General features: G+C 40.8%; 2 protein-coding genes and 1 pseudogene across 2 annotated transcripts; all 3 read left to right on the top strand.

Annotated features, from left to right (window-relative positions):
* The first annotated feature begins 2,617 nt into the window (after positions 1-2,617).
* Positions 2,618-3,516, top strand: LOC117627685 (olee1-like protein). Its single transcript, XM_034359885.1, has 2 exons — positions 2,618-2,843; positions 2,946-3,516. The coding sequence occupies exons 1-2, from the start codon at positions 2,675-2,677 to the stop codon at positions 3,305-3,307; spliced, it is 531 nt and encodes a 176-aa protein (XP_034215776.1). The 5' UTR covers positions 2,618-2,674; the 3' UTR covers positions 3,308-3,516.
* Positions 3,517-4,342: 826 nt separating this feature from the next.
* Positions 4,343-7,880, top strand: LOC117628263 (annotated as a pseudogene).
* A 12,665-nt stretch (positions 7,881-20,545) lies between these two features.
* LOC117628897 (olee1-like protein) lies at positions 20,546-21,203 on the top strand. The gene is made up of 2 exons (XM_034361444.1): positions 20,546-20,739; positions 20,842-21,203. Exons 1-2 carry the CDS (start codon positions 20,571-20,573, stop codon positions 21,201-21,203), a joined length of 531 nt encoding a protein of 176 aa, XP_034217335.1. The 5' UTR covers positions 20,546-20,570.
* Positions 21,204-22,167: the final 964 nt, after the last annotated feature.

Here is a 22,167-nt window from a genome sequence, read left to right as displayed (position 1 = left end):
AAAAGGCAGTTCCGCCTGAAAACAGTTGACTTTCTTACTATTTATTCTAGCCATAACTACCAACCTTGTACTGTGAAAAATTGTGAAGTCCTCACCAGTCTGAGGCAATAAAAGAACTTACTTGGGATATTCCTCACCCAAATTCACAATCGTTTGTTTAGAAATTAGTAACTTGGCGCGTAAGTTATCTATTTTTAAAAAGTCTGCTAGGATTTTCATTGCTAGCAGTGACACGCTCGCACACTAAAGGAAGTTGACTTGTTGACCAATCAATGGTTCTCAAGGCAATGGGGAACTTTACCTTACCATCACAGGAACAAACATAAACTTTACCTTACCATCACAGGAACAAACATAAAATAGGTGAACAGGACCTACATCTAAAACCAAAAACGCGACGACTAAACTAATCGTTTTCGACCTAGATCTAAGAAGCCCTTTTATTTATTATCTAACATCGTTGCATGCCATTGACAGTGTGCCTATGGATGAGGAAGAGAAAGTTGTGCTTGACTAATGATTGACGGAAACTTTCGCAAGTAAATCCTCAATGCTACCGATTGAAGGCCCTTCGATGCTAAAGTTAGCTTAAGGGGATGAGGGCAAGCTATCGACAATGCAAGGACATAAGTGTCAACTAGCAAGTCTTACCCTGTATCTGGGGTGAGAAGCTATATTTATAGGGAGTTATGGGTTTTTTTTTATGCTTAGTTTCGATGTGGGACTCGTGGGAGTGCCTTCCGAGGCTACACGTGTCCCAACAAATATCCTAGCGATGAACCCGAGAACATCCTACAAGATGCCTTCTAAGGCGTAGAATTGGCAAGGTGTGCCGAACACACTTACCGGCCGTGGGCTGGCCAGTGAACAATCGGCGGATGGAGCTAGAAGTGTCTGCGATTTGTAGGATTAGACCTGCCAGCATGGTTTACAGGGCCATGTTGTGCGTCGAATCAGTCGTGGGTGTAGAAAAGACCTACTGATTCGTACTATTGGGTTTGCCAGCGCGGGCCATGTTGCCTTCCTTAGTGTCATACCCCTTCCACGTGTCATGGCATGAGATGCGGGCCAGGTATGATACAAACAAACTTAAATTAATTAAACTCATCATTCAATGCATTTCCTTTCAATTTTTTGTGATAAATTAATGTATAATTGACTAAATAAACATCCCCCAAAGTTTCAATAAAAATTACCAAGTTTTTTTTTACAATTTCCGTAGTTTTTATTCAATTTTTATCAATATCGATAATATCTCGATATTTCCATCACACTAATTATCAAGGGACCAGTTGTTGGATCACCGAGCCGACTAGATGTGATACCCATGGTCTAGAGATTTGATCGGATCAGTTGGTCTGCTTATTAGACTATGACGGGTCAGGTCAGTCCTTAGAGGTATCCAGCTGCTTGGTCAAGTGGCACCATACTATTGGCTCAGTGATATGACGTGTCAACAAAACCCTCACACCGAAAACAAAATAGAAGAAGTTTTTTTTTGAGCTAATAATATTCCGGATAAACCATATTCTTGAAGTTTTCTCTAAAACCATATTCTTATCGACGCTATTAAGTTGACCGATTCGTCCATGTATAATTTTGTTCGCACAGAAAAATGAGGCACACCTATTTTCAATCGACTACCTAATTAGTTAACAAATTATGAAATAAATAAATAACAAACCATACAATCATGTTTTGATTCCAAGATGCTGACGAGTATGTATGTTTTTGGGAAAATATATATTAGGGAGAAGATATTATTGAACCACATTATGAATCACTTTTCTGATAGATATGAGACCTACTTGTATTGGTGGGTCATACTTTTATTAGAGAAGTGGTACATTATGCGATACAATGATGTAGTTTCTCTAACATTACTTTTATCTTTTATCAATACGTAGAACTGTTTCGAACTTGGAATTGCTTTCAACATTGGGCTACGTGGGCAGGAATTCTAGGCTTGGCTTACAATTCTCTCATTCTCCAACCTCTTGGATTTGCTTGCTTGGATTACCTCATTGCTGGCTCATTTGGCTTCAGCTGAGCCACATTTAGTGCCAAATCAAATCGCATCTTTGTCATGCCTTTGGCCTTCGGATCCACTATGACCTATTTTGCTCTTCTTTCAACAGTAGTCATGTTTGATCCAACCTTGGCTAAGGTTTGATTCGGCTTAGCTAAATTTGCATTCACCATGTTGGTCTAGGCAGATGGGAAAGGGTCCTTGTCGATTGGACTCTTGTCATGCCCCAATTCGAAAATAAAGCATATTCATGAATCAGGGTACGTGAATTGAACAAAATAAAATAAAAAGATTGAAAAATTGGTTAAAATACATTACTCTATTATTATTAATAGTTTTCTATCAAAACAAACCCTTAAGGTCCTTAACTATTGGCTTGCAGCCACATATAATTACTATGGTGACCTTCTCGAATCATCAATTTTTATTCATTTAAGTTGTTGATCAACTGCACGCAAGTGCGGGTCAAGGGGGTGAGTAATTGTCTCAATACCACATGTAAACAAACAAAGGCTCACAAAACTCTCCAAAGTATACGCATTAATTCTTTGCTTCTTTTCCCTTTATAAGAAGAAGAAAGCCATGTCTAATTCATCATCAGCAATACATAGAACAGAACCAACACAAGCAAACTCAACATCAACAATGTCGACAAAGTCTAGCACTACCGTCCTTGCCTTTGCCTTTTGTTTCTTGTCCCTCCTCAGTTTCGCTTACTCCAACACCACCGACGACAAAATCTACCTCACCGGCCTGGTCTACTGTGACAACTGCCAATTGAAGTCTATGACCGAGATGAGTAAGATGATTTCAGGTACATAACGTTAATAAGTAGGTAACAAACTACCTAAATGTCGATTATAAGATTTGAATATGAGATTTATGCATGCATGCATGCACATTGCCCATTGATCAGGTGCAACGGTGCGATTGGAGTGTAGGGAGGGGGGGAACATAAAATCCAGTCAAGAGGCCGAAACCAACCAGCTTGGACTGTACGTGTTTAAGTTGGACAAATCTAAGGAGCCTGTGGATGATTGTCAAGTGACACTGCTACACAGCCCTGACCCTGAATGCAAGATTTCCCACGAAGTCGACCCTAACAACAAATCGAAAACTGCACCGGTGGCCACCCGGAAGCTCAACCTATTGGAAGGAGACAGCGTTGATGTCATCGCACCAGGCCACCGCGTTGCCTACCCTCTTGGTTTGGTCGTTGAGAAAGCTCATCCCGAGTGCGAGCAATTCGCCAAAGCGCACAAGCATTTTCAGAACTAATTTAAGGAATTGAAGACGAAAACCGTCTGATATTAAATCAATCTCCAATTTCAGTGAATTTTTCTTTTTGATTGCAAAGATAGATAAATTGTGGTTTAAGAAATCAACAGTTACGATTATGATATATTCACAGTTATGTTTCGTGAATTCAGAACTAGTATAAACAAGGAAGTGTAATTAGAAGTGCACTCAAGTATTATATCCGTGAAGATATTGCCATGTCGATTAATCTAGTCTTTTTAATTTTTACTTTATTAATTCTTAATTAAGATTCAATTTAGGACCTATTTAAGGAGAAGAAAAATATGATTTAAAATCTATCTTATAACCTAATAATCTCCTAATCAAAATACTAAACTTTTAACATGTCACCTATCAAAATTTAGCCCTTAATTATACTAAGCTTAAATTCCATGGTTCATACTAGTTTGATTTTTATTTTTTACTTTAATGTGAAAATTTGGTCTTTTCTTTAAAATAATGTGCTAGATAGCGTGAAAGTAGCAAATAAATAATGATGTGTGCAAATTGGATTTGACACACATCACAACCCATATCATCATTAATGCACTAAAAATTGAATCATTCAGTGCCTGGTTAATACGTTAAGTAGTTTATGAAATGATTAAGATCGAAGAGGATCCATGACTTGTAATGGATCACTTGTTCATTTCCTTAAAATAATAAAAAATAAACTCGCAATACCGACTCCATTCGTAATTCCATCAATTACTCGTCTATCAAAAAAATGAGTTAGTTCAACTAATCTTCTTATACCGTTAGTAAAGGATAATGTAAAATTAGGAAATAAATAATGATTAACGGCCCCAAAACATTGAATTATTGTGTGCCTAAGTCAGAAATTCTTCGAGGGCACCTAGACAGGTCCCCATCGAGTATACTATGAGGAAAAGGACAGCCCACAACAAGTTGATGTCTATAAAATCCCAGATGCTCATTGAATGTCTTGTGCCCATGAAAGATTAAATATATTTTCATAGAATACGTACCAATTGTGCTTATTTACTTTCTACCATGGCTCTCACAAATCAAGACCAGTACCTCTGCTTAGCTTTTCTTTTCATTTTGGCCATTTGCTCCTCTCAAGCATCGTCTCGCCAAATTTATGATGTGAAAACCATTTGGCGACACATGAAGACTGGATGGCTCAATTTGGGCCAGTTTTTTTTTTGTAAGGATGCTGAGGAGAAAGAGAGGCAATTCGTGATATTGAAGGCCAACTTGGAGTTCATTAAGGCTTTTAACAAACACATGAGCCAGAACTACTTCACTCTAAGCTTAAATGAATTTGCAGACCTAACCAATGAGGAGTTTCGGGAAATTCGTAATGGTTATACGAAACGATCCTCCAAATCGATCATGTCCAATTCCACGAAAGCTACATGTTTTAGATATTGAAATGTCACTAATGTGCCACCGTCAATGGATTGGAGAGAAAAGGGTGCAGTGACACCTATCAAGGACCAACGAAAATGTGGTAAGTATTAAACAAGTTGTTAAATGATGACGCATTCACTGTTTCACAACATAACATATTAATGAATGATGAGTGATGTTATTTCAATTTTATAGGGTGTTGTTGGGCCTTCTCAGCAGTGGCAGCGACAGAAGGGGTTAACCAGCTCAAAACCGGAAACTTAATCTCACTATCAGAGCAAGAGCTTGTGGATTATGACACTACAGGTCAAGATCATGGCTGTGAAGGTGGTCTAATGTCAAATAAAGTAGGGCAAATATTCAGATATGCTTAGATACGCTCATCTTATTATTATTCTCCAATATGGAGGTATTTATACAAGTACAAAGATGTGTTAAACCTAAATAAAATAGGAAATATATCTAAATTACAATACGAAGTAAATCTCTATTACAATATGACTAAATAATAATCGGTAAGTAACCAAAATTCTAATAAAATAAGGAACTAAAATCCTAACTAAGGACTTGCCAACACTCCCCCTCAAGTTGGGCAAAGATATTTCGCACTCCCAACTTGACAAGCGAGTCATAGAACACCATACTTGAGAAGCACCAATTGTAGAGAAGATCTTCTAGTCAACCACGAGTGAAACAAGTGACAAACTAAAGCAAAGTTCGCAGCGGAAACACAATAGCAAACCCTAAAAAATAGGGCACATAGTAGAACAGAGAAACCCTATGAGCACGGCTGTAGATAAGGCAGAACACAGAAACCCTGTGAGCACGACAGTAGATAAGGCAGAACACAGAAACCCTGTGAGCACGGCAGTAGATAAGGCAGAACACAGAAACCATGTGAACACGGCAATAGGTAAGGCAAAACACAGAAATCCTATGAGCACGGCAGCAGATAAGGCAAAACACAGAAAACCTGTGAGCACGACAATAGGTAAGGCAGAACACAGAAACCTTATGAGCACGGCAGTAGATAAGGCAATAGCAAGGTAGGCGGTGGCGACAGTAGCAAGGTAGACGGTGGCGGCGGACTAGGATTATAGGTTAGGTGTACAGTGCAGCGGAAATAGGTAGTGTTTAGGGTTAGGGTAGAGATGGATCAAAACACGGCAACATCATCGACAATGACCATAACAACGGAAAGTGAAGCAAGCAAAGGCAACATTAACGATGGCAACATTGACCACAACAGAAACACACAAGCAAAGGCATGAGCAACAGTACTGGCACCATAACAGGCAGGAGCAACAATACTGGTACCAAACAATAGCAATACAAGGCACTGGCACCAGTAAGAGCAATATAAAGCACTGGCACTAGCATGACAAGGAGGGCAAACAATTGTGGTAGCAGCAACACCAAAGACAACTTCTCTTCACTCTCCCTCTCCCCCTGAAGAGAAGGGTCGATAGAGCCATATGATCAGTGGTACTTGAGAAACAGGCACAGACAATCAGCCATGATAGATAGGTAGGTGAATTGCAATGGAATAGATGAGTAGCAGTGTCACTCCCCCTCAAATCCGACGATGTATGAGAGTTGAGATTTGGAGAAAGTAAAACCCAAATTAGCAAGAGACAAAGTCCAGCTAGGAGAAGGCTCGGCAAGCGGTGATGAGGAATGCAGAGGTTTGAGATGGCTCGGTGAGCGGTGACGAGGCTCACAGAGGAAAGAGATCAGGCCATCAATGGCCAAGGGGCGTGTTGCCCATATGGTATACATTTAAAAGAGAGGCTCAGCAGTGAGTGCAAGAGACTGAAACTAACATGGGCTCAATCTGATTTTAACAGAAAGCAAGCTCATAGAGAGATGAAAAGTAAGAGAAAAAAGGCAGCAACATGCATATGTAGAGAAAAAGAAAGGTAATGACTCAACATAAACACGGCAAGGACAGAGATAATGGTAAAATTGCAGAAAGGTGTTGTTATGGCTAAGGCAGAAGAAATATATGTTGATTATTAAGGAATGGTGAAGACCCATGATGGGTTAGGAATGAGGAACGCCAACGACTCTCAATTTGTCAGAGAATCTCAAGGATTAGCAACCTGGCTCTCATACCATGTCAAATAAAGTAGGGCAAATATTCAGATATGCTCAGATACGCTCATCTTATTATTATTCTCCAATATGGAGGTATTTATACAAGTACAAAGATGTGTTAACCCTAAATAAAATAGGAAATATATCTAAATTACAATAGGAAGTAAATCTCTATTACAATATGACTAAATAATAATTGGAAAGTAACCAAAATTCTAATAAAATAAGGAACTAAAATCCTAACTAAGTAAGGACTTGCCAACATAATGGATGACGATTTTTAATTCATCCAACGCAACAAAGGCTGACAACTGAACCTAATCACTTCTACCAGGGTTACAACACTCAGAAGGCTGCATCCCAAACAGTGTCCATAAACGGGTACGAGGATGTGCCTACAAACAACCAAAATGCTATGTTGCAAGCCGTCGCTAACCAACCAATTTCGGTTGCCATTGACCCAAGTGGCTGTACATTCCAGTTTTATTCAAGTGGTGTGTTCACTGTGGTATAAACTTAGAGCATCTCCAAGGGAGATGTCAAATACCAAACATCAAATTTAAATTTGATGGCTGATGTGGCAATTTGACATTTGCATACTTTTACACTCCACCCGATATGTCAAATAAATAATTATTGTAACAGTCAAATCATTTAAGATAAAGAAGAAAAAAAATAAAAAAGGAAAATAATAAATGAAAGTAATAGCCACTTATCTTTAAAAAATAATAAAATATTCATTTGACATCTTGCTTTTGGGATGTCAAAAATAACATCTCAACCTCTAGCCTTCATTCCCCATCAGCTTTGACACATCGGTTGGAGTGATGTGAGATGTTATTTCTAGCTGTTACATGTCTATGTGGCACGTTTGACACATCGGTTGAAGATGCTCTTAGATCATGGTGTTATCACAGTTGGATATGGGACCAGTAGTGATGAGACTAAATACTGGCTGGTGAAGAATTCTTGGGGCATAGTGTGGGGGGAGGGTGGATATGTGACGATGCAAAGGGGCATTCTTGCCGAGGAAGGACTCTGTGGCATTGCTATGGAAGCTTCTTATACAACCGCATGATTAATTAAAATACATATATGTCATAATATAGTGTGGTGTATAAAATATGTATAATTGAATAATATAGAAAGACGCTAGCTATGAGCTGGTATCCTTCCACTTTGAAATCCATGCCTCAAAACATAGAAACAATTAACCCATGACGTGGATTTGCTCTTAAAATCTCACGCAATTAATTAGCAGCTATAGCTATGAGGTTGACATGTTTTCATTACCATTGCAAGGTTAAATCAAGTTAGATTAAGGGTGCATATTTTTGTTCACCATCATTCTTAATACTTGACACGTATCTATAGGTATAACCATGGTTCCATAAATATATAAAGCAAAGAATTAATTATGGTTATGCTAATGAACACGTGCCAAGTGTTAAGATGGGTGGTGAGAGTACACATTTGGTTAAAGTGGTGAACAAAAATATTTCCTTAGAGTAATCAAATGATCATGTCCCTGATCCTACAAGGTAAAACTGTGAAACGACATCATTACACTTGTTCGTGGGTGGCATGGATTGGAAACATGTAATTAACCATATATATAACATTAATTTACAGCTTAATTACACTTATTCTTAAAGCCATTTCTGATTGGACATTTTTGGAGAAATTAACTTGTCACATCCCGGGATCGGCTCCGCCGTAGCACGATATTGTCCACTTTGGGCCCCCCTCTCTGCCCTCACGGTTTTGTTTCTGGGAACTCACGAGCAACTTCCCAGTGGGTCACCCATCCTGGGATTGCTCTAGCCCCAACTCGCTTAACTTCGGAGTTCCTACGACTCCGAAGCCAGTGAGCTCCCAGAAGGCCTCGTGCTAGATGGATGCGGGTGTGCACAGATAAGGCACATCACCCCCTCTCCGTTGGTTCTATTTTTTTTAGAGAGGGGGAAGTATGATATTATGATGAAGAGAATGAGTCTTTTTGCCAATTATAATGCACCATTTATATATCCTGCATTCAGATTCAGTGGCGGAGGGAGCTAAGGCACAGGGTGGGCATGTGCCCCATCTCAAATTTTAGTTTAGGCTATTGTGTTATTAATATAATCATACTTTTCTAACCAAATTGTGAAGTGCCCATGTATTTCTTTCTTTGTATTTTTCTAATTTTCCTTTTCTCACTATCATTGCTACCCTTTCACATCTTTTATTGTCGTACTTCGATTTGTAGTGATAAATTACCGTTCAAAATTTCTTAGTGTGTATTTTTAATAAATTACATTTCATTTTATTTTTTCCATGGATCGATGTTCAGTAGATAGTTTTAATATAATATGTAAATAATATAGTACAAAAATTAGGGATTTTGTATCAAGTAAAAAATTAGTTTCATTGTCACCCTAAAGAAAAATATATTTCAATATATAAGGTGCCCCCTCTGTGAAAATGTTCTGGCTCCGCCACTGTCCAGATTACCTTTTGCGTGATCCTGCAATGAACATCCAAAAATGCACCAATCTAGTTAAAATTCAAAACAAATTTAAAGATTTTCACATCTTAGTTAATGGAAATTCATTGTTCCTGTGCTTCCTATGCACACACAATTTCCAGGAATCAATTGACAATGTGATATTAACGTTACCATATAACATTTTCAACATTATCATCTCGTCCTAGCATTCAAGTAAAGAAAAGAAGACACGTATACAGAGATTATTGATGTCTAAATTTGAATCAATAGATTAAGACCGTAAAAACGACACATTCACATCATGACACACACTCAAAGTCAAGCTACGTCCATAATATACAATTAGTGAACTGAATTACATGAATCTAAAAGTACGGGATATAAAAGCTACAAGCCCTACATGCTACAATATATGTCCTATTTTTGGGTCAACCGTTCCTTATTCTCTTTGATCGTACAATCGAGTTTACATGTTAGGATCCTATCGGGGATATTAAACGCTGAAAAGGAAATAATCAATTCCCAATAAGCCCTTAAGATCGCTTAACCAAGACACAAGCCTCATATATATTGTAGGAACCGAATTAAATTAGAACCCTAGGTAAAATAATTCCTTCCATTTGAGGATTATTTGACCTAATTGGGAATTATTCAACCTAATTGGGACTTACTCAATTTAATTGGGGATTACCCAATTAAATGGAATGTTACCTAATTAGGTTGAGAATTGATTTGATTCCTACCACAATTCCCAATTAAATGAGGAGTTACCTAATTAAATTAGGAATTGATTTGATACCTACCAAATTAGGGAATTGATTTACCCTAATTAATCCAATCAATTCCAAATTGGGGAGGAATAATTCCATTCCATCTACGGAATTATTCCTCTGAAACCCTAGCCTCCAAAACCACTATAAAAAGATGGCCACACACAAGGGTTGAGGTACGTCTGAAATCTCTACGAAAACTCTGCAGAAAATTCCTCTCAAACCCTAGCCACCTCTTCTCTCCCTCTCTTTTACATAAGGCTTCTCCCACCCGGTTTACACCATAAACATATCTCCGTACCCTATTAGCTATTGTTTTCTATATGATTCAATTGAACTAATTTAGGCATCGGAGGGCCTTTGGCCAACACCCCCTGTGTGTGGTCCTCTTATTTGTTCTATTTTGCAAGGAGAAAGAGGCGGCAAAGAAGGAAAGAGAATCTTTCCAATTGAATATTCTCGTGGGGAAATTTGCTCCCGCAAATTGGTGCTTTCATTGAGAGCACAAGATATACTCAAAGTGTGCTTCAAACTTATTTTCCAATCCACCTAAGCCTTCCAAACAACCATGGTTAGAAGCAAGAAGACGAGAGGCAAAACCGCTGCGATGGCTAAATCCGTCACGGCCCAAAGCCACTCCACCCACTATCCCGCGATCGATATGGTGGCATCACCACCTCTCACCACCTTGCCACCCACTGGACTCGCAGCTGAGACCACCGCACCTGCCATCGCTGCAGAGCATGGTGGAACCTCCCATCAAGGTGGGCTCATTACCACCGCCGACCTAAGCCCAATCTTGGAGCAACTTCAAGCATTCCCTCCATTGCCTCCACGCTCGACGCACGCTCCTGCGTACACCTCCAATGAAACCCTAGCCCGTGTGCAATTGGGCTTCACATACTTCTCTCCTCCCGAGCCACGAAGTCAAGCATACCTTAATCTAAGGGTCGATTAGCTAGCTCAAAGAATGGACTACCAAAGCAATCTAATGAGGCAGCTCCTCAACCAAATAAGCTTGGCTCAAAACCTTGGTCTTGGACAACCGGGCGAGGAGAGAAGGATGGACGAACGTGCCGGTAGACAACTCGAGGGGTACCAAGCAGGTCAAGTAGGAGTGAGCAGACAAGGCGAGGGACAACAAAGTGATCGGCCTACCGACATTTCACAAGCATCTGCGAGCCACACTCAGAGTAGATTGAGTTTAAGGAACAACGTGCACGAAAGGCTGGGCCCATGACTTGACATCCGCTCCAGCTTGGACTTGCAGGGAAATGTACATCAAAGGCTAGGCCCCTAGGGAGGTCAGCCAGACAACCATCGCAAAGAGGGTCGTGAAGAAAGACGCTCAGTTGTCTACTCGAAAAGGAGTATTCATGAAAGGCTAGGCCCCCAGGGAGGTCGACTGGATAACCCTCACAATGAGGACCATGGGGAAAGGCACTCCGCTGCTCACTCTCAAAGAGTCGAATCTCGTCGACAAGCTACAGAAAATCCTTCACAAGCGCAGTCCACCAACACGCCGCCTAGGCAGCGCAGGCGAGAAGGTCGACCCTCGGAAATCATTGAGGAAGTCAGTCAGCATGGCCCAAATCATGAAGGTTGCCAACGTGGCCAACCAGCAATGTGTGCGGAAGACGTTGAGAAGCTTGTGAATGACCGACTTTGAGACTTGAAGATGCACTACGTAAGGAGATAGGCTAGGCAAACTCTACGCCTTTCACTGTCGAAATCGAGCAGGCTGCAACCCCAAAGCGATTCTCAATGCCTGCATTCACACACTTCCGGGAGCCACCTAAAACACTTCAAAAGTGTCATGATCCTCCATAAGGGCGACGACACACTGATGTGCCAGGTGTTTGCATGACCATGCGAGGAGCCACCCAAGACTGGTTCCACACTCTGCAATCCAGGTCGATCATCAGCTTCAACAAGCTGACTTACGTCTTCACCAAAGAATACACCTCTTACTGGACAATCAAGAAGAACCCTGACCATCTGTACAACCTGCGCAAGAAGTCCGACGAATCCCTTCGAGATTACATCAACATATTCAAAGCATAAAAGGCCAACATTGTAGGATGTGAAGATTGAATCGCGTCCTCTGCTTTCAAGAAAGGCCTTCCGGCTGAGCACGACTTGTACCGCGAGCTGACCATCACTCCCAGCCATACTCTGGCAGAGATCTACGAGATCGCGGAACTCTACGAGATCTGGGATGACAATCGAATCGCCGTAAAGAAGTCTATTAACCAGGAAGATCAGCCGACTAAGCGGGCAGGCCAAAGAAGCGACGGATTTAGCAACAAGAACAAGGACAAGCGTAGGTCGCACCCATAAGGGGACGCTACGGCAGGAGAGAACTACACCAAATTCACCATCCCCATACATCAAATCTTAGCCCAAGTGAAGAACAAACCTTGGGTAAGAAGACCACCACCCTTGAAAGGAGATCCGGACAAGAGGGATGCTAGCAAATACTATGCCTTCCATGGGACGCACGGGCACACCATGAACAATTGCTTCTCTTGGAAAGCGCATCTTGAAGAACTCGTGAGAGAAGGTGACTGCACGGAATTCATTGCAAAGCAAGCCATCAAGCGGATTGAAGATCGTGACACCGCCAAAGAGCCACCCCAAAAGGTCATAAGAATTAACACAATCCTAGCCGACTCCGAGGAGTTTGGGCTGACCAGAAGGAAAGGAATAAGAAGATCAAACAGGCCACCGTGATCTCCCAAATCTAGACCGACCTTCCACCAGTAAAACACGATCCTGTAATCGGCTTCTAAAAGAAAGATCTGATCGGCCTCGACATGCCACATAATGATGCCCTTGTCATCAACATTCAAATCGTCCAGGCCATGGTCGACCAAATCCACGCAGACGAGGGCAGCGTAGCCAATATCTTGCAACTCGCGGTCATCCAGCAGATGGGCTTGGTGGCAAAGATCAACATTTTAGTCAGATCGCTGACTGGCTTTAATGGTGCAACAACGGTTACCGTGGGCACGATAGACCTCGACGTCTACTCCTCACCTGTAATCAGCTCGTAAACATTCATGGTCATTAATGAGGTCTCACCCTACAGTGGCATTTTGGGCAAACCATGGGTCGACAAGATCAACGCCATCACCTCTGCCACAAATCAGAAAATTCGATACCCAATTCCTGGGGGCGGTGTCAGCCAAATCAACAGTGATCAGGCAATGGCGACGAAATGCTCCTCCCAAGGGCTGAAGAAAAGCAAACTAGAACAGTTCCTCCCTGTGAGCCAGGCAGATCTGAAGAAGGTTGAACAACCGAATCTTGCTCCCTTATAGCAATAAAAGCGTCATGACCAAACTGAGGAAATCGGTCCAGAGGTCTCTCCTGAAGAAGGATGGAACCTGAAGAGGACGTCGAGTTAATACCCTTGGATCCTAACCAACTAGACAGAAAAGCACGGATCGGCTCATACTTAAGCCCAGACGAGAAGGTGGAGCTGACCACCTTCCTCCAAAACAACAAAGACATGTTCACATGGTTGCCGTCAGGCATGCCTGGCATCGACCCGAACATCATCTGTCATCGACTCCACGTCAACCTTGCCAGCAAGCCAGTGGCACAAAAAAATGCAACTTCACTCTCGAGCGGGTCGCTATCATTGAAAGCCGAGATTGACAAACTCCTAGCTACCGGCTTCATCGAAGAGGTCTCCTACTCGGAGTGGCTGGCCAACGTTGTTCTGGTGGCAAAACAAGAAAAGGGCAAATGTAGAGTCTGTGTCGATTACACATACCTCAACAAAGCATGCCCTAAAGACAACTTCTCATTGCCAAGAATCGACTAACTCGTGGATTCCACTTCTGGCAATCAGCTGCTCAGCTTTATGGATGCCTACTCCGATTATAACCAAATCCTGATGCACGAGGATAACAAGGCAAAAACCTCTTTCATCATCGAGAGAGGGACCTATTACTCCCTTTGGGCTGAAGAACGCCAGAGCAACCTACCAAATGCTCGTGAATAAAATCTTCAAGGAGCAGATCGGCAAAACCATGGAGGTCTTCTAGTCAAAGCCTCAAAACGTGCAGATCACATCAGAAATCTCGCTGAGACATTCAGCTTGCTTCGCTAGTATCGCATGAAGTTGAACCCGAGTACATGCACTTTTGATGTATCCTCCGGCCGATTCTTGTTATACCTAGTCACACAACGAGGTATCGAGGCACACCTACGTCAAATCAAAGCCATTCTCGAGATGAAGTCGCCTTCCACAGTGAACAAAATACAAATTCTGACGGGCAGAGCAGTGGCCCTAAACCGATTCCTTTCGAGATTTACCAACAAGTGCAGACCATTCTTCAAAGCTTTGAAGGAAGGACAAAGAGACAAATGGGAAGAGGAGTGCGAAGTAGCTTTCCTGAATCTGAAGACTTATCTCACGTCAACTCCCCTGCTCTTAAAGGCAGTCCCGGTGAGGACTTGTTCCTGTATCTGGCAGTGTCCAACTCAACTGTCAACTCAGCTCTCATTTGAGAAGGCTGGAGCCCTAGCATCCGATATTCTACACACCAAAAGCTCTCCTCAATGCAGAGACATGCTACCATAAATTAGTAAAGCTCATTCTAGCTCTTATAATTTCCGCGAGAAAGCTGCGACCCTACTACCAAGCTCATCGAGTCATTGTCATTACCAACTATCCTTTGAGATCAATCCTCCGTGGCCCTGACGCTTCTCAGCGACTTATGAAGTGGGCTATAGAGCTAAGCCAATATCACCTCCTCTATCGGCCAAAAACTGCAATAAAAGCCCAGGCTTTAGCTTTAGCAGACTTCGTCGCAGAATTCACCCCATTAGATGAAGAAGAGAAGCTGGTCAACAAAAAGGAAAGTTCGAAAGCCGACGGAACCTCTGCTGAATCTAGCCAACCTAAAGACATGTGGCAATTGCGCGTAGACGGAGTGTTGAACCAAAAGGGAGCTGGAGCAAATGTGGACGTCATAGTTGGAACCAAGGAGCTGAAGATTGCATTTTTTGTGGTAGACACAACTTCTACCACTTACAATGCATTACTTAGCAGGGACTGGATCCACCAAAGCTTATGTGTTCCTTCCACTCTGCATCAGCAATTGGCCCTTTGGAATGAAGAAGGTTTCATGGACATAGTAGAGGCTGATCCACGGCCATTTCTGCCATCTGCCATGTGTTTTGAGGCAAAGTATTATCATGATCACCTTGGTCCTTTCACATTTTTCGGAGTCAACCAGAACGGCCGCCGCCATGGTGTCACGACCCAGAGACTCATTGAAGAGGGTCTAGCCAATTCTCTAGAGGACTGGAATAGACCTTTTGTTCTGAACCTCCAGAACTACGAAGTTTACTACCAATCTACAAGAAAAGGATCGAGCTGCAACAATCTAATCCATTACAAAAAGATTATTGATATACTGGGAAGAAATGAAGCTCTTCATGCAGAATCTAGCCATCAATATGGCAGAATTCATCCATGAGAGCACTGAAGAACAGGAAGAGAGTTTATAGGAGGAAGTACTAGATTTTGCACCAGCAGCACTAGATGACTCTTTACCAGAAATGGAAGATCCGTTACATGAGATAAACTTAGGGACAGAAGAGAATCCAAGACCCGCTTTCATTAGTGCGCTGTTAAAAGAGCCACTCAAGGGTGAAATCATTGCCATGAGATGCCCGGACTGGACAGAGAATTGGTATATCACAAGTTGCCAATCAAAGAAGGCTACCTTCCAGTCAAACAGGCCAGAAGAAGAATGTCTATGGAAACGGAACTGAAAGTTAAAGAAGAGATAGAAAGACTGGTCAAAGCAGGATTCATCAGACCAGCCATTTATGATGATTGGCTAGCCAATATTGTGCCGGTTCTGGAAAGAAAAACAAGGGCAGTTAGGATCTGTGTGGATTATAGGAATCTGAATGAAGCATCTCCCAAAGATGAATATCATATGCCAATGGCAGATATGCTAGTCGATGGAGCTGCTCATAACCAAATGCTATCTTTTATGGATGGAAATGCAGGACATAATCATATTATGGGAAGATCAGGGCGTTGATAGTCCTCGAATAACTTTACCAAGTTTCCCGAAGCCCTCGCGGAGACGTAAAGACGTGTGGCAGACGTGGGTTAATTGAAACGGAAGAGAGTGGCGCGCAATATTAAATGGCCAAATCGATTCAATCTGAACCGTTAAAAATTGGAAACAATTTCTAGAAAAACAGTTCAGATTCAAGGGGGCATTGTTTGGACCAACAAATTACGGGCCCAGCCTAGCAATAGGAGCCCAGGAAGACAAAACTCAAGACCCAGGCAGTTTGGACTAGAATTGGAATCGAGGGGCCAAAGTCAAAAAGCCCAAATCCAAGTCAGATTTTTACCAGAACCCAAAAACATGAAGGAAGCCCAGTACATACGAATTGCTCAGCCCACAGCCTCAAAACTCAAAATTGGGCTTAACATGGTTGAATGAAGGTAGAGAACAGCCCAAAATTGAAGAAACTTAAAGCAATTTTATCAAAATTGCCAGCTCTCTACCCAATTTGAAAAAAGGGGCCAAAACACCACTTTAAGCAAGAAGTGACGCACTCAGCCCTGAATCACAGAGAAACCCACTTGACTATCTGACTTTGAGAGGTCAACAATTTCAACTAGTCACAGGAGAAGTTGATTGGGAATTAATGAAGACGGGATTTCAGAAAGACTTTTCTGAGACTCTGCAGCTCAAAGATCAGAATCCCTTTCTATATAATTCTGCATTAGAATAGGTGGTCTTCCCAAAAGATAAGCAGACTACAATTTCAAGACATAAGTAGAGGGAGTTGTTCAAACAAGAAAAGTAAACTAACCATCATGGCAGATTGTTTTCTTTCTCTCTACAAAGAGCAACAGGGGACAAAGAAAAGTTTGTTTTTCTTTCAGAAAAAGCAAGGAAAAGACCTTCATGAAAACTGAACATTGATGGTTCTTCTCTACCAAAACAGATGACTTCCTTTTTTCTTTACATTTAAAATAAAAGATCTTGCTTTTGGAAAATTTGCCGCCCATTATTAAAAGATTAGAAAGCCCCACTCCAGCATTTTCTATAAATATGAGAGGAGGTGAACATATCAAAGGACAGCCAAAAAAATAATCAAAAATAAAAACTCAAAATGATCACTTGATCTCAAAAACCTTCAAAACACTGAAGCAACCAAAACCTCATTGAGCCACAAGAAAGAGGCCAGCTACAAATCAAAAAAACTTCTAGTTTCAGACTTAGAGAAAAAGTAATTCAAAACGAGATTTCTCTCGTTAAAAATTTGGTTCAGCAAAAGCCAAATCAAGCAGAGTCTGGGTTTCTACAAATATGAAAACCTCAACAAATTTATGGAGAGCCTTGATCAAGCAGAACAGGTACCAGAGTGCAGTTCCAGCTTAGTAATCCTCAAGTCTTGCCACTTCTGCCCTTTTCAGACTGAAGAGGCTGCAATTCTGCCTGTTCAAAAAGCCTTCCAGGGCTTGAAATAGATTAAAGCTCTGCCAAACTCGAACGTTGGTATCGATGTACAGCTAAAACTTAGCAGTTGAAGTTGTTGAAAGTCCAGTCCAGCACAGGCACACCCAGTCCAGCCCGGATCAGAAACTTCTATCCAGGCAGAAATGGAAGTCTAGCCTTCTTTTTGTCTTTCTAGAGTTGGTTTTTTTCTTTGAGTTTTGTAAAAGGCAGTTCCGCCTGAAAACAGTTCACTTTCTTACTATTTATTCTAGCCATAACTACCAACCTTGTACTGTGAAAAATTGTGAAGTCCTCGCCAGTCTGAGGCAATAAAAGAACTTACTTGGGATATTCCTCGCCCAAATTCACAATCGTTTGTTTAGAAATTAGTAACTTGGGGCGTAAGTTATCTATTTTTAAAAAGTCTGCTAGGATTTTCATTGCTAGCAGTGACACGCTCGCACACTAAAGAAAGTTCACTTGTTGACCAGTCAATGGTTCTCAAGGCAATGGGGAACTTTACCTTACCATCACAGGAACAAACATAAAATAGGTGAACAGGACCTACATCTAAAACCAAAAACGCGACGGCTAAACTAATCATTTTCGACCTAGATCTAAGAAGCCCTTTTATTTATTATCTAACATCGTTGCATGCCATTGACAGTGTGCCTATGGATGAGGAAGAGAAAGTTGTGCTTGACTAATGATTGACGAAAACTTTCGCAAGTAAATCCTCAATGCTACCAGTTGAAGGCCCTTCGATGCAAAAGTTAGCTTAAGGGGATGAGAGTAAGCTATCGACAATGCAAGGACATAAGTGTCAAGTAGCAAGTCTACCCTGTATCTGGGGTAAGGAGCTATATTTATAGCGAGTTCTGAGTTTTTTTTGGTACTTAGTTTCGATGTGGGACTCATGGGAGTGCCTTCTGAGGCTGACACGCGTCCCAACAAATATCCTAGCAATGAACCCGAGAACATCCTACAAGATGCCTTCTAAGGCGTAGAATTGGCAAGGTGTGCCGAACACACTTACCGGCCGTGGGCCGGCCAGTGAACAATCAGCGGATAGAGCTGGAAGTGTCTGCCATTTATAGGATTAGACCTGCCAGCATGGGTTACAGGGCCATGTTGTGCGTAGAATTGGTCGTGGGTGTCAAAAAGACCTACTGATTCATACTATTGGGCTTGCCAGCACGGGCCATGGAGCCTTCCTTAGTGTCATACCCCTTCCACGTGTCATGGCATGAGATGTGGGTCAGGTATGATACAAACAAACTTAAATTAATTAAACCCATCATGCAATGCATTGTCTTTCAATTTTTTGTGATAAACTAATATATAATTAACTAAATAAACATCCTCCAAAGTTTTAATAAAAATTACCAAGTTTTTCTTATAATTTCCGTAGTTTTATTCAATTTTTGTCAATATCAATAATATATCGATATTTCCATCATACTAATTATCAAGAGACCAGTTGTTGGATGACACCTGGGGCAGATTAGAAGTGCATTAAATGTTTCCTTTAGTAATTCTTGGAAACCTGTGCGAAGTAGATTGCTTATAGAGGCGATCTGTGGTGGTGGATTTTCCAGTTGTCTTTGATTTGCTTATGCTTGATACAATCGAGGTGTGAAGGAGTTATTGTCTAAGTATGCAGCTCTGGTGGCTTCGATCGTGAGTGGATATCACCGAGCCGACCAGATCTGATACCCATGGTCTAGAGATTTGATCGTATCAGTTGGTCTGCTTATTAGACTATGACGGGTCAGGTTAGTCCTTAGAGGTATCCAGCTGCTTTGGTCACGTGGCACCATACTATTGGCGCAGTGATATGACGTGTCAACAAAACCCTCACACGGAAAACAAAATAGAAGAAGTTTTTTTTGAGCTAATAATATTCCGGATAAACCATCTTCTTGAAGTTTTCTCTAAAACCATATTCTTATCGACGCTATTAAGTTCACCGATTCGTCCATGTATAATTTTGTTCGCACAAAAAAATGAGGCACACCTATTTTCAATCGACTACCTAATTAGTTAACAAATTATGAAATAAATAAATAACAAACCATACAATCATGTTTTGATTCCAAGATGCTGACAAGTATGTATGTTTTTGGGAAAATATATATTAGGGAGAAGATATGAGACCTATTTGTATTGTTGGGTCATACCTTTATTAGAAAAGTGATACATTATACGATACAATGATGTAGTTTCTCTAACATTACTTTTATCTTTTATCAATATATAGAACTGTTTCGAACTTGGAATTGCTTTCAACATTGGGCTACGTGGGCAGGAATTCTAGGCTTGGCTTACAATTCTCTCATTCTCCAACCTCTTGGATTTGCTTGCTTGGATTACCTCATTGCTGGCTCATTTGGCTTCAGCTGAGCCACATTTAGTGCCAAATCAAATCGCATCTTTGTCATGCCTTTGGCCTTCGGATCCACTATGACCTATTTTGCTCAACAGTAGTCATGTTTGATCCAACCTTGGCTAAGGTTTGATTCGGCTTAGCTAAATTTTCATTCACCATGTTGGTCTGGGCAGATGGGAAAGGGTCCTTGTCGATTGGACTCTTGTCATGCCCCAATTTGAAAATAAAGAATATTCATGAATCAGGGTACGTGAATTGAACAAAATAAAATAAAATGATTGAAAAATTAGTTAAAATACATTACTCTATTATTATTAATAGTTTTCTATCAAAACAAACCCTTAAGGTCCTTAACTATTGGCTTGCAGCCACATATAATTACTATGGTGACCTTCTCGAATCATCAATTTTTATTCATTTAAGTTGTTGATCAACTGCGTGCAAGTGCGGGTCAAGGAGGTGAGTAATTGTCTCAATTCCACATGTAAACAAACAAAGGCTCACAAAACTCTCCAAAGTATACGCATTAATTCTTTGCTTCTTTTCCCTTTATAAGAAGAAGAAAGCCCTGTCTAATTCATCATCAGCAATACATAGAACAGAACCAACACAAGCAAACCCAACATCAACAATGTCGACAAAGTCTAGCACTACCGTCCTTGCCTTTGCCTTTTGTTTCTTGTCCCTCCTCAGTTTCGCTTACTCCAACACCACCGACGACAAAATCTACCTCACCGGCCTGGTCTACTGTGACAACTGCCAATTGAAGTCTATGACCGAGATAAGTAAGATGATTCCAGGTACATAACGTTAATAAGTAGGTAACAAACTACCTAAATGTCGATTATAAGATTCGAATATGAGATTTATGCATGCATGCATGCACATTGCCCATTGATCAGGTGCAACGGTGCGATTGGAGTGTAGGGAGGGGGGGAACATAAAATCCAGTCAAGAGGCCGAAACCAACCAGCTTGGACTGTACGTGTTTAAGTTGGACAAATCTAAGGAGCCTGTGGATGATTGTCAAGTGACACTGCTACACAGCCCTGACCCTGAATGCAAGATTTCCCACGAAGTCGACCCTAACAACAAATCGAAAACTGCACCGGTGGCCACCCGGAAGCTCAACCTATTGGAAGGAGACAGCGTTGATGTCATCGCACCAGGCCACCGCGTTGCCTACCCTCTTGGTTTGGTCGTTGAGAAAGCTCTTCCCAAGTGCGAGCAGTTCGCCAAAGCGCAAAAGCATTTTCAGAACTAATTTAAGGAATTGAAGACGAAAACCGTCTGATATTAAATCAATCTCCAATTTCAGTGAATTTTTCTTTTTGATTGCGAAGATAGATAAATTGTGGTTTAAGAAATCAACAGTAACGATTATGATATATTCACAGTTATGTTTCGTGAATTCACAACTAGTATAAACAAGGAAGTGTAATTAGAAGTGCACTCAAGTATTATATCCGTGAAGATATTGCCATGTCGATTAATCTAGTCTTTTTATTTTTTACTTTATTAATTCTTAATTAAGATTCAATTTAGGACCTATTTAAAGAGAAGTAAAATACGATTTAAAATCTATCTTATAAACTAATAATATCCTAATCAAAATACTAAACTTTTAACATGTCATTTATCAATTAGACCTTAATTATACTAAGCTTAAATTCCATGGTTCATACTAGTTTGATTTTTATTTTTTACTTTAATGTGAAAATTTGGTCTTTTCTTTAAAATAATGTGCTAGATAGCGTGAAAGTAGCAAATAAATAATGATGTGTTCAAATTGGATTTGACACACATCACAACCCATATCATCATTAAGGCCCCAAAAAATTGAATCATTTTGTGCCTGGTTAATACGTTAAGTAGTTTATGAAGTGATTAAGATCGAAGGGGATCCATGACTTGTAATGGATCACTTGTTCATTTCCTTAAAAAAAGAATTAAATAAATAAACTCGCAATACCGACTCCATTCGTAATTCCATCAATTACTCGTCTATCAAAAAAATGAGTTAAGTTCAGCTAATCTTCTTATACTGTTAGTAAAGGATAATGTGAAATTAGCAAAAAAATAATGATTAACGGCCCAAAACATTGAATTATTGTGTGCCTAAGTCAGAAAATCTTCGAAGGCACGTAGAAAGACAGGTCCCCCATCTAGTATACTATGAGGAAAAGGACGGCTCACAACAAGTTTATGTCTATAAAATCCCAGATGCT

The sequence above is a fragment of the Prunus dulcis genome, chromosome 5, assembly GCF_902201215.1.
Source record: "Prunus dulcis chromosome 5, ALMONDv2, whole genome shotgun sequence".
In the NCBI taxonomy this organism is placed as follows: Eukaryota; Viridiplantae; Streptophyta; class Magnoliopsida; order Rosales; family Rosaceae; genus Prunus; species Prunus dulcis.
The sequence above is the reverse complement of the archived record's forward strand: the minus strand, read 5'-3'. Positions and strand labels throughout refer to the sequence as shown.